The sequence below is a fragment of the Cydia fagiglandana genome, chromosome 15 (genome assembly GCF_963556715.1).
Source record: "Cydia fagiglandana chromosome 15, ilCydFagi1.1, whole genome shotgun sequence".
NCBI lineage: Eukaryota > Metazoa > Arthropoda > Insecta > Lepidoptera > Tortricidae > Cydia > Cydia fagiglandana.
Genome location: NC_085946.1, coordinates 17711164 through 17724501, shown reverse-complemented (window position 1 = coordinate 17724501; position 13338 = coordinate 17711164). Strand labels below are relative to the sequence as shown.

The 13338-nt window shown below is 41.2% G+C and overlaps 1 protein-coding gene across 1 annotated transcript in view; it reads left to right on the top strand.

Moving 5' to 3' along the window:
• LOC134671509 (disheveled-associated activator of morphogenesis 1) overlaps positions 1–13338 on the top strand; it is a 108163-nt gene that overhangs the window by 65053 nt on the left and 29772 nt on the right. The window contains exons 5-15 of the mRNA XM_063529375.1: positions 5417–5584; positions 6051–6269; positions 6616–6756; positions 7024–7252; positions 7586–7813; positions 8401–8540; positions 9731–9880; positions 11363–11518; positions 11978–12052; positions 12317–12652; positions 12890–13029. Of these exons, the coding sequence (XP_063385445.1) occupies positions 5417–5584; positions 6051–6269; positions 6616–6756; positions 7024–7252; positions 7586–7813; positions 8401–8540; positions 9731–9880; positions 11363–11518; positions 11978–12052; positions 12317–12652; positions 12890–13029 (1982 nt within the window). The remainder of the gene's footprint in view (positions 1–5416; positions 5585–6050; positions 6270–6615; positions 6757–7023; positions 7253–7585; positions 7814–8400; positions 8541–9730; positions 9881–11362; positions 11519–11977; positions 12053–12316; positions 12653–12889; positions 13030–13338) is intronic.

Genomic DNA, 13338 nt, shown 5'->3' with positions numbered 1-13338 from the left:
TTGTACTGAAAACCATCTCTAAATGAACCCCGTCGCTTTTGAGTACGGCCACTCTCAACTCATGGTAAGGGCAATGAGCGAGCTGCGTGAATTCCGGGCGATTATGATGATTGCTGGCCTAAAATCTTACGTATTTTTGTTGACATAATTGTTTTAAATGCTGGTGTTATGTATACGTAACTATGAGGTGTTTATAAATGTCTGCCTTTTTCCTTTTCCGATGAACGAATGTGAGAACTTTCGGACTCTTGTCATAAACTACCTACCAGATATCGCAATCATTCTAATTTCCTGCTAGAATATTTTGTACCTACTACATACTTCTTACCTACTTTTATATTATTTTGTTCATGCTAATTTTATTTGCCCACAATGCCCTTAACCAGTGGAAAACTTATTGGGACCACAGAAAAATTGGGACATTTCATAAAAGTGTCGGGTACGTTACGCATTTTTTTTAATAATAAGTATACTAGTACCTAAAGTTAAGAAGCCGATATTTGCCACAATAACGTTTGATCACTTAGCTATAATTTCAATACAGATTTTTGCGAATTATTAAGGCAGCCATACGCGTTAAATCCCCGTCAATGTACTTTTTTGTGGAATGTCTCTATTATAAGCAGTTACAGTTATACCGCTGCCTACTAACGACGAAGGAAATAACATAGTGACAACGGCGATTTGTCGCACGTGGTCCCTATGTCACGGTCATCAGTCAAATATGATGGATGCCTCCATTGCCCGCGCACTGAACCTTGACATTTGTTTGAAGTAAGACATTTCACGCTATTGTTGGTCATCTATACCAGGGGCCCGTTTCTCAAAAGCTTGTAACTTGTAATACAAGCGTTTGTCACTTTTTGACAGTGTATGTTAGAAAGGGACTTCCACTTGCATTACAAGTTACAAGCTTTTGAGAAATGGGCCCCTGCCCTACCATTCATAACAGTATTAACAGTCGTAAGAGCCATAGGAAATGTTTGAATTTGGAATTTGTTACGCGATGATAGGGTAACTCTGTGTCACAAATTTTTATTAATTATACAATTTTTAGTAATAAAAGCGTGCATAGTCTTCTTGAGCTTACTGTGGGACTTAGTCAATCTGTGTAAGAATGTCCTAAAATATTTATTTATTTATTTATTATTTTATTATTTATTTATAGTGTATGGCTTACGATGACTAAAATAAGGGAAAATACTTTTTAGTCAATGTTGAAGGGGATGTATATAAATAGGTGGTTGGTATAGATGAGCACCAGGACGAAAGGAGGTAAACGAATGAATGAGTTATCCAATGGTTGTTACAGCTGTTGTAAAGGGGCCCACAGATTTACCAGTTCACCGGACGATATCAGCCTGGCAGTCTGTCAACTTTTGCGATTAACTGACGGGCCGATGTCGTCCGGCGAAGGGTAATCTGTGGGCCCCTTAAGTGGTAGTAGATACGGATGCGTTACCTGGGGACCCTGGGGTCAACATCAATCGTAGCGGATGAAACAACATGTCAAAAGTATGTGCCAGTCTGTCGTACTCTACAAGAAAACATATAGAGGCATTTCTACAGTTCGCGTTGAAAATATTGTCACAGTATAATAATTGTTTTAGACATACAGGCTTAGTATTTTTTTTTCAGTTATTAGAGAATAGTTAGATACTCTTGACGCGTAGTCTGATCCCTTATTTTTGATGCTGAATGTAATTTTACACGTCTCCGCAAAATCGGCGAGTTAGCTTCGACGGACTCTTAACTAGCCAAAGAACGTGTTTCTTATCGGGAACGAATTTTTAATGGATCGGATCTCCAATAGGTGATTAGGATTAATACTAAACCGTTCAGTGACATTTCCCATATCAGACAGACATCATTAGTGAACTGTCACGCACGACTCCGATACAGGGTGGCTGCTAATAAGAAGCCAACTTTACCCATAGATTAATCACAGAAAACAGTTAAAACATACGAATGAAAAGCGCTTAGCTTTCGAGATGTTACTCGGTTTTCCTTTAGGAATCAATTGTGCTTCAAACGCTGTCTGTTAACAATTGTTATTGGGATCGCAACTTAAAGAAATGTTTACATAAACCAATTTTTTTAATATATAAGTTTAATAAAATAGCAAGAATAAAGTACTAAACATTTTATAATAGCAAAGAGCTATTACCTATTAAAAGAAGAGTCTATGAAAGAAAATATCGTGCAGTATATGTCTCTGTCCGTACTGCTCCATACATTACGCTGTAGTTCAGTTACCGTCGCCGCCACCTTGTAGCGCCATCTAGTTCGACTGTCAAATACGGGGACACGATTTTTTCTTGGACTTGGACCTCTTATACAACTGATAACGAGGCAAACAATACTAGTAATATAGAATATACAGGAATAGTTCGTTAAAGTTGGTCAGGTTAGTTTAGTTTATTGATCTCTCAATACAATTTTCATAGTTAATGTAAAAGAATACAGAAGCAATTACTTATCGTATAGCGATCGTCGGATACAAAATAAATAATTAAATTACAATTAAACAGTTGTTGTATAGTTACAATGGTATATACTCGTAAATATATCACAAAATATTATTCATGTCAAAATATTTCTAATAGCAAATGAGGTTATGAGGGTTCACCCTGTATGTTTCACATCACATCGATCAGCCTCTCTCTGACCAAGGAAATCCGCTCCTTAGTTTTGACATTCGGTTCTAAGGTCGTTAGTAATGTCCATATTTGTGGCGAAGGCGTTCGTCATGCCGATTTGACGTTGACGGAAAACTTCACCTTAACTCTCAAGGGAATTTAGACTTTATTATGTGGGGTTTGAGGAGGAAATAGATTATGGAGTTGCTTGAGCTGCTCTAAATACAGTTAGGTAGGAGCCAGAATAAATAATAGTACTAGGTACAGAAGACGCACTCTCTAACAAAACGCGTCTGTTACGATCAGGACAGATATGGCCGCTAGGCGGCGACAGCGCCACGCTCGGCTTATGGCTGGCCACCAAAATTGGTGTGGAGCGAATGTACTTTTAGCTACCTGTAGCAAAGCGACGAAATTGCGGAGTGAGCCACGCCTGGTAGGAGTTTGTTTCTCCCACATGTACTGACAGTTGCTTCGAGTCTTGTAAACCGTGGTTGTCATTTGTTTTTTGTTGTGAGTGGTTATCGAGTTACATATCAATACACGTCACACTACTTCACAATCGTACTAATTACGCGGAAAATTTGTCCGTAATATAGACCATTTGTTTGCGCATTATGCTATGGTACTAAACTAATTTCAACAAAATTTTCGCCGTAATTTGTAGGTACGATTGTGATAGTTCACCTTAGTGGGTGAAGTATAAACGGCCTGTTTTATATAATTTTAAACACGACACCCTTAGAATCTTATGATGGCCAGTTTAGATGTATAAGGAATGGTATGGCTCAGTCTGGTAGTTGGAAGCATCTAAAGTGTCCCCTAATGATGTGAATGTTGCCAGCCAAGGATCAACTAAAATCCATGTTTGTGGTAAACAACATACATAATTGTATAATCATCATTCAGGCCTTTGGCATCTTGACAGATGATTTATGCAGCATCTGTTAGCGAGGAACAACGTCTCTCGTGGCTGTATAAGCCAATGCGGGATGCGGGAATGCAATGTGGGGGGGGGGGGGGCATAGTTGTATACTTAACGCTTTTTTACTCGATCGCGTATTACGCATATTTAATACATAGTTTCCCTATTTAAAATCCAGCCTAGTATGTAAACTAAAACATTCATGAGAATTTCATGAACTCAATTTATTTGGATAACCAGTTTTGTATAAGGAATGGCATGGTTAGGCTCGGTAGGTTGAACTATCTGAAATGTCTCCTAATGATGTGAATATTTATTATTTACCAGCCAAAGATGATCTGACCAGGCCGCGTAGCCAACCTGCCAGTCGCTAACGCTAGGTAGCGATCGAAACGCAACTGTCACTGTCGCACTTATAAGGAAGAGTGATAGAGAGACACAAAGCGTTTCGTTGTCGAAGCGATAGCGATTGTCACCTTGGCTAGGCCGGCTGACCATGCCATGTTTGGGGTTCGATTAGGAATTTGGCGAAGCGGGTAATTTAGATTTTTATCTGTATTCACTTAATTAAATGTTGTTAATAAATATGTTTTATATTTTATAAGTGGTAAATGACATCTGTCTATAGCTACGTTTTATTTTACGTCTTCTAAAATGGTATGAATATCATTAGCTTGGCACTTATATCTCCGTTACAAACTGTCGGGTTTTTAAGGCCGGTCATTTCATATCATCATAAGGCGTGCGTGGGGATATAGATCCAACACGTAGAGGCCGTTTGGAGAGCTTTTATGTCATGTAGAACGCCTGCTGGAATTATTATTATTATATTATTAGATAGGTAGTGTGAATATGTTGTGCTGCGTCATAAATGCGACTATTCAACTGTGATGTTTTAAGTTGCTTAGTTGAGCTGCCTTAATAATGGCAATGATGTTTTGCATCGTCTGTCATTTCTCCTATTTCCCCAGTGTCAATTTACAAAAGTAGACCTTGTCCTTACCTAGCATTCACTTCTCACAAGTTTCGTGGAATTTTTGTTCGAACTTTGCAATTAATCCATTAAATGCCACCAAGTTGCTCGAAGTTCCCGTCTTCACCGCTACTCTACTAATTTTCCTGTCACTGGCTTGTTTAAACTTTGTGATTTACAAGCTCTCTTTCGAGCTACAACCGCCTATTTTCTTTCATGTTGGAATTACGAAGGCACGCAAAGTTAAAAACAACTCAAACGATCGCAGATTCTCACGAGGGTTATTTGAAGAACCTTATAAGACTTAGAAAAGAGAACTCATCTCACACTTTAAGTAGACTTCATCTAAATTTAAGTCCGTTGAGGATTAAAAGTTGTTGACATAGACACAGCTAGTCTTTGTTGTTGCTTTTGAGTTTTATGCTTTTATCAATCTGTCGTATTAAGCGCCTGACAAAGTTAACTAGCAAAGATGGGTTCAAGAGAATAATGAGTGTACGGTATGACGCAATGTCGAATTTAAAGGAGATTATAACAAGTATAAAGGAGATTAATTGATATCGCCATCGATTTATTTATGATAGATCAAAGACTATAAGTTTGTACAGTTAGCTTCAAATTCTGATCTACCATAGATATAAACATTCCTTCTACGTAACTTGTCAGCCATCTCAGCAGCCGATTATACATGTAGAACAACAACATCATCAGCCCTTTCAAGATCTTGAGATTTTTTTGCATAATACATACTATAAAATGAGTTTAATGTTATAATACTTGTTCACTAGTAGCACTTTCTTGCGAGTTAGACTTAAATCTTATAGGGACATATGTACCTACATACACAGCAATCTAACGACATTCATTATATCTTTACAGGAAGAGCTGGACCTGACAGCAGTGAACAAAGCCGCCATGATGGAGCTACCAGCCGCGAAGAAATGGCAGATCTACTGCAGCCGACGGCCGCCGCCGGGCGTGGTCATGCCAATGGGAACAGCACCGCAAGTCGAGGAGTACATCAAGGCGCTCAACGAGATCGCTGACGTGAGTACAGAGGAACACCCGTTGTTGGTCATATGATTGAACAGAAGTTCCACTGTGGAAGTGCAAACCTACATACTTCATCAACCGTCTGTAACGCATTCAAATCATTCGCATCAAATTTTCATACACATGAAGTAATTTCATCCCTAATCTGCATTAGGTGCTGGCATCGGACAAAGTGGGATAAACCCCTCTGTATATTTAGAAGCTTATATCCAACAATAAAACGTATATTGAAGCTGGTGAAAATTAAGGTTAATATGTAATTCTAATTAAAACAAACTAATCAATTTGTTTTTGACGAAGCCCAAAAAAACCTGTCCGCCCTCGGAATACTCAACTGGCGCGAAGTGGCGCAGAATAGGGCAGAGTGGCGCTCTCTTGTTTTAGAGGCCAAGATGCATCTTTGGGTCACTGAGCCAGTGATGTATATTATGTATGCAATCAATTTGTTATAATTTTCCAGGCGTTCGCCTCATCAGAAGGCCTAGTCGCACCAGAATCCTGCGCGCTGCTCGACGGCTTGAAGACAGCACTCCGCACCCGCGCTCACAGCTTCGTACTGCGCTTTGTGAAGCAAGGCGGGCTGGGAGCCCTATTAGATGCCCTACAGCGGGCGCCCCGGGACGATGCCATCAACAGGCATAACCTCATTGCGGGCATCAAGGCCCTGATGAACAATTCGGTAAGAAATTAAAACTGTTCTAGCATTCACTCGATCACAAATTTGTCCATTTTTGTGAAGCAAGGCGGTTTGGGAGCCCTACGTCATCAACAGGCATCATTGGGGGTATCATGGCCCTGATGAACAAATCAGTGAGAATCTAACATCGGTAACATTCCTTGGTGGCTTTCAGACAGCGCTTCGCAACTGCCACTGTATTGTGCGTTTCTTAAACAGACGGATTCTCTATCACTTTTTGGGTCCATTTAGCTCAATTTCCTAGTCTTTTATGCTGTCGTAAATCCTACTTGTGTTCTTCTAAGGAGTTATCAGACATTAATAATTTTACTTTTATTTATATTTGCAGACGGGCCGCGCACACGTACTCGCACACCCGACCAGCATCGACCTGATCGCGCAGTCACTGGAAACAGAAAACGTGAAGACCAAGGTCGCCGCTCTGGAGATCCTCGGCGCCGTCTGCCTCGTGCCCGGTGGCCATAAAAAGGTACAACTTGTCCAAATATGTGCTCCCTAATGTTATAGAAAATGGCCACATCATATCTGTACGGACATGCTGGTCTTATTTGTCTACGTGAGAGAATGATAATGACAATGTCGCGTGAATCGCGTGAATTTAAATAGTGGTGTTCATTTTTACCACGTGGATAAATCTTTCTATAATACACCTGTAGGTGTCTCCCAAAAACAATCCTGCTTTTCATCAATGTAAAATACTTATTAATCTTATTATTGTTTTTCTTCCTATTTCCAGGTGCTAGAAGCAATGGTCCACTACCAGAAGTACGCAGCGGAGCGCGCGCGTTTCCAGTCCATCATAAACGAACTGGACCGAAGTACCGGCGCCTACCGAGACGACCTCGGCCTCAAGACTGCTATTATGTCCTTCGTGAACGCTGTTCTTAATTACGGTGCTGGAGAAGACAGCTTGGAGTTCCGACTGCACTTGAGATACGAGTTCTTGATGCTGGGTATACAGCCTGGTAAGTGCCTTCATTAGACTCTTTTTTTTTCTTTTTTTTCTTGTTCTGAAGTACGTACGGGGCTCTAAAAGACAAGTTGCTTGAGGTAAGTACGAATTTTGATTTAGACACGACTTTTACGCACGATACTTACGAATATCTAGCCTGAACAATCTTCACGGGATAAAGTCATACGTACATGTAAGGAACAGGAAATCTTTATTCAAATGGCAGAACTTAAAATTATGATGAGAATTTTGGTAGACTTTGATCTAATTTTGCTATTAGTTCGGATCTCCAAATACCTATTTGCTTTGCTTTAGAATTCCAATCACAAACTACTTTTTTTCACAGTTATCGAGAAACTCCGCAAATACGAAAATGAAACACTCGACCGGCACATCGACTTCTTCGAAATGATCCGCAACGAGGATGAGAAGGAACTCGCCAGGCGGTTCGACAAACAGCACGTCGATACCAAGAGCGCTGGGACCATGTTCGAGCTGCTGAGGAGGAAACTGAGTCATACTGCGGCTTATCCTCATCTGCTGTCCATGCTGGAGCATATGCTGCTACTGCCTTGTAAGTGTTCTATCTTCTAGAATATTCTCCTAAGAAGGAACTCGCCAGTCGGTTCGGCAAACAGCACGTCGATACCAAGAGTGCTGAGACCATGTTCGAGCTGCTGAGGAGGAAACTGAGTCATACTGCTGCTTATCCACATCTGCTGTCCATGCTAGAGCATATGCTGCTGTTACCCTGTGAGTATATTTACATGAATTATACATATGATTCATTTCTTCAAGATCATATATATTCAGATTTTTCAAAAACATTGTAAGAACTAGACGGAAGTTGAAGGATAAGGAGCTTTTAATGTTGTTTGATAAGTAATATGTTGAATTTAAGAGCTGCCCTCTATAGTTACACACGCTCCTTATTCTTAAGATTCATAGTTAGCTATGACCCGACAGTCACTGTCACACTTCCACTCTTTTGACTAGGGCGTACAACTATTTTCCCTGTTATTCGAAAGAGCTGATAAAAATCTGGCGTCAGCTGTTGTTATCATTTATTCTGAGGCGTAGTACGACTTTGAAGCTCATTCATCACTCTTGTATTTATTTTTGTATAATAATGTCGTAATTTTAACGTTACTCTGTTTTCAGTGGAATATAACCCGCACACGCAACACTGGCTCCTTCTCGATCGAGTGGTCCAACAAATCGTCCTTCAGCAACCCAATGCTGGCAGCCGCTCCACCAGCTCCCAGGAGACAGACCGGGACGACCGCAGCGATATCAACAAGGTACTGTCACTGTGAGATCATAGCCTGGACAGTTAGGCCTTAGCATAATCTCACTAGCTCCTCAGCACTATTGAATTGGAGTAACAAATGGTACATCAACCCAACACCAGCAGCCGCTCCACAAGCTCCCAGGAGAGAGACCGGGACGAACGCAGTGATGTCAACAAGGTACTGTCACTGTGAGATCATAGCCTGGACAGTTAGGCCTTAGCATAATCTCACTAGCTCCTCAACACTATTGAATTGGAGTAACAAATGGTACAACGACCCAACACCAGCAGCCGCTCCACGAGCTCCCAGGAGACAGACCGGGACGACCGCAGCGATATCAACAAGGTACCGTTTCTATGAGACCACAGCCTGGATAGTTATCCCATTATTCATAAAACTTTACGGGCCTGATTTAATTCAATTATCCCTTTCTTACGAATACATAAGTCAGAATGACAGATAAAATAAAGACAAACGATTATTAGCTAAGTGAGGTTTGTAGCGCGTTTATGAATAAGGGGTTAGTCCTTAGCACAATTTCAATGCCTCCTCAACACTATTGAATTGGAGTAACAAATCGTACAACCGCCCTACACCGGTAGGAAATGTACCGCGACGGCCGCAGTTACATTAGTTCCATCAATAAGGTACTTACTAATACATCTTTGGTGTAATATTACTCCAAGCTGGGCAGCTCTTGAGCATTTTAGCCACGCATGCATGCACAGGTATTTGCATGTTCTCCCATGTTTTCATTTCATTGTCCCCAAAGATGCACTGTGACAAATGATTAAGTATAATAATAACGTACTTTATTACAGTACAATTTATCTAAAAATCGCTTCCATTTATTGTTATGTTTACTTTGCTTGTGTTTGTCATCAATGTCTTCATCTTTGTTTTATTTGCAGTCAAATCTTTGTTTTATTTTTCTAAATGTATCTAAAGCTGCTAGGCACAGTGTCAATATATAAAGCCGCTAGAGATCGCATGTTTATTGCATCTCTTAACAATTTAGCCAAAGAATGTTTGTAATCATATCGATCTCCTTTATCTTTATACACAAACACACCTTGATATCATATTGATTTCCTTTATAGACAAAATATACACAAAATTATACACAATAGACACCCTGGCTGACTTTTCCTCTATACCAGAGCACACTATAGCATACTGTACAGCATTTCTTTCCCCAGGTGTACGATCCGGACGTAGCGCCTCTCGAGATAAACGTGACCGAGATAGTCCATCTCTTGGCCAAGGAAGAAGAGCTGGTCGCCGCCAGAACCAAAGCAGAAAACTTGGAGAAGGAAAATGTCGATCTCGCTACGGAGTTGGCTAAAAAGGTAGGCCGAATACTTAGAAATGGGGCAGGCATAGAGTTAAATAATGTTCCCCTGTTTCCGAAAGTTAAAAAACCGGCCAAGTGCGAGTCGGACTCGCGCGCGAAGGGTTCCGTACCACTATAAACGTGAAGTTACTATGGAAATACGACGTTTATAAAGATACAATCACATTTTGTCACGTCAAGGTGCAAGTTAAGTAAAACGGAATCTAGTTGAAGTTTTAAACCATTGTGTTTTTTAACTGTCGGAAGCAGGAGAGACAACACCATCTGTGTCTGACCCAAATGTAATTGGTAATGGTAAATTAATTACATTTACATTTGATTACATTCACATAAGAGTCGACTACGCTAAGTTTACATACCAAGTGGTTTTCTGTGTACCAAGTGCTAGGATTACGTTTCTATGCGAAATGTAGGTACCTATGCATTGTCACTTTCAAAAACGTGCAAACTTAGTGTAGTCTGAATCCATTAATTTGAAATAAAACACATACGGTGATGTGTCATCATAACCATTGTTAATATGGTCGAAAGATATATTAATATTTCGAAATAAATACACAAACGGTGATGTATCATCCCATTGATAATGTGGTTTAATGATATTATAATTTTTGCCGTAACGCCCTTTTATGACAAGGCGATAATGGACACCACGCTTCTTACAGGCCATAGCTTAATTTTTATCTACACAGTATCTAACTGAGAATATAAATTACGTTGTCATTATCGAGCTTGATCAGAGTATTCAATTAAATGTCTACCGGCCCTATGTTTGTTTTCTAATAAGAGTAATAAGGTTTGGGCAAAAATGTTTCTATTGACTTTCTTCTTATAAAAAAACCGGGCAAGTGCGAGTCGGACTCGCGCACGAAGGGTTCCGTACCACAATGCAGATAAAACAAAAAAAAACGGTCACCCATCCAAGTACTGCTTAACTTTGGTCAAAAATCACGTTTGTTGTATGGGAGCCCCATTTAAATCTTTATTTTATTCTGTTTTTAGTATTTGTTGTTATAGCGGCAACAGAAATACATCATCTGTGAAAATTTCAACTGTCTAGTTATCACGGTTCGTGAGATACAGCCTGGTGACAGACGGACGGACGGGCAGCGAAGTCTTAGTAATAGGGTCCCGTTTTACCCTTTGGGTACGGAACCCTAAAAAGAAGGAGTTAAGCATATTAAATCGGCGTAGACTCTGAGCCGTTCGCTGCAACGAACAATGTCGGTCGCCTAGCAAACCCATACTTTGAATCGGCCACCGCATTAGGCGAACGAGTGTAATATATTGCACACCTATTCAAGAGTAGGTACTTTTGTCTTATGGCATAATTGTTTACCTTTTTTTTATTCCGAACTGTAAACCTACTGTCCCTTTTTTCACGCGAGCTCTGATCAAGCTCTCATAACAACCATCAGAATCAGAATCATTTTTCATTCGATTAATCATTCACACTAACACTAACCCGCATGAATAGGAGAAGCAAGTGGACCAGCAGAGCCAGGAGCGCGAGGAGCTGGAGAACGTGGTGGCGCGCCTCAAGGAGAGGCTCGAGAGGGAGACGCACGCGCACATGGAGAGCTCCGAGAGGGCCAGGCATGCCGCCGTGAGGGCCACGCAACTTGAACAACAGGTAAACATCAACAAGGTGGACACGGCGACAACGAAAACGTCAAAAATGTTATATAATTTTCGAACAAACTCGAAAAAATTCACGAGAATCGCTTGAGAAATGCGACGTCTAGAGGAGACAAGCTGTGTAACCGGACATACGACAAAGTTATTGCCCAAGCTGAAACGAAGATTTTGGCTTCGCTCGGACAATTGACAAAAATGCTGGCAGGGTCGCCATGTACGGTATTTAACCAACAGTTTTACTACTCTCCCGGGTCCCAGCTACCTTACAGATTACGTCTTTCTGCGAATATATAAAACTGACAAAACATTTATTTATCACTGTTGATATTAAATACAAAACTGCGTTGATAAATGTGAATACTGCCATCTTGGGATTATTACGATAACACTTGACGCTTCTCATATTATTCTATTTGCGAAAATGAATTTGTTCGAACTGATTTTTAATTTACAGTTGAATCAAGAAAGATCGGAACGCGCGAGGTTCGAGAAACTAGTCAGCGAGGGAAGCATACCTGACGATGCGAAGGTAAACGCTTCTACATGCCTCTTGTATTCTAAACCACTAACTAGTCTGGCAAATACAACTTGTCAGTCAGTAAGAACCGGGAAAACTACATTTATCCCTTTCTTTTGGGTGCTAGTACTAGCGTAACACATTAGGCTTATCTTTGTCTATGTTCGATATGAGACAGTCCTGGGCCAAACTATATATATTACTTTTGACAAACTAATGTCTGGTTTTGCGAGAAAGATTCGCTTAGAATAATTTAATGATGAATTCTCCACCCAGGTCAGCAACCTCAAGAGCGCCGTCATCGAGACCTGCAGCGTCCCTCCCCCGCCACCCCCTCCCTCCCTCTGTCCCCCACCTCCGCCAGCCCCCCTGCCCCCTTCAGCCCCCATCCCCCCCGCCCCACTAGCCCCCATGCCCCCCATGGCCCCTAAACCTAAGAAGAACGTGCCGACCCCCGGCAACCCCCTGAAGAGCTTCAACTGGAGCAAGCTGCCGGACACGAAGCTCCACGGAACGATCTGGCAGGAGCTCGACGACACCAAGCTGTATAATGCTATGGATTTGAACACGATCGATAAGATGTTCTGCGCTTACCAGAAGAATGGAGTGCAGGTATGTTTAAAACAATTTTATCTATTCCAGCACTTTAGTCTGTCAATTAAACCCTCGAGTTCCAAGCATAGACAACGTCAAAACCTTTAAGTTTCAGGATAATGAATTTTTCATTCATTTTGTATGATATTGTGTGTGCGTTATCGCACCTTTGGGAATCTAAGGTTCAGTCGACTTCGCTTTTTACTTGTGTGTCTAATTCCATTCATTCACCTGTCTTCTAAACGTGTTTTCCAGAATGAGGGTTCAGTAGAAGATCTGAGACAACTAGGTTCTAAACCGCGCACGAAGATCCTGTCAGTCATCGACGGTCGCCGCGCGCAGAACTGCACCATCCTGCTGTCCAAACTAAAGATGTCTGACGAGGAGATATGCCGGTAAGTGGAACTCTTGACTTATTGTCTAGTCAGCTGCAGAAGTTGCTAAGCGGGCGAGGTGTTCAAAATTACCTTGACACGCTCTTATTCTCTTAACAATAAAGTCGCGTCAAGATCATTGTGAACACCTGGCCCGCTTAGCAAATTCTGCTGCCGCTGCTGTCCCTTGATAGGGCAGAGGGCGTCCACATTGCGCCGCCATCTGAATCAGTCTTGAGTTTCGTGCTTGAGTTCGTTCCAAATCTTCCCAATAGCCATCGCCTCTGCAATAATAATCCGGCGCCATGTCTGCTTTGGACGGCAATGATT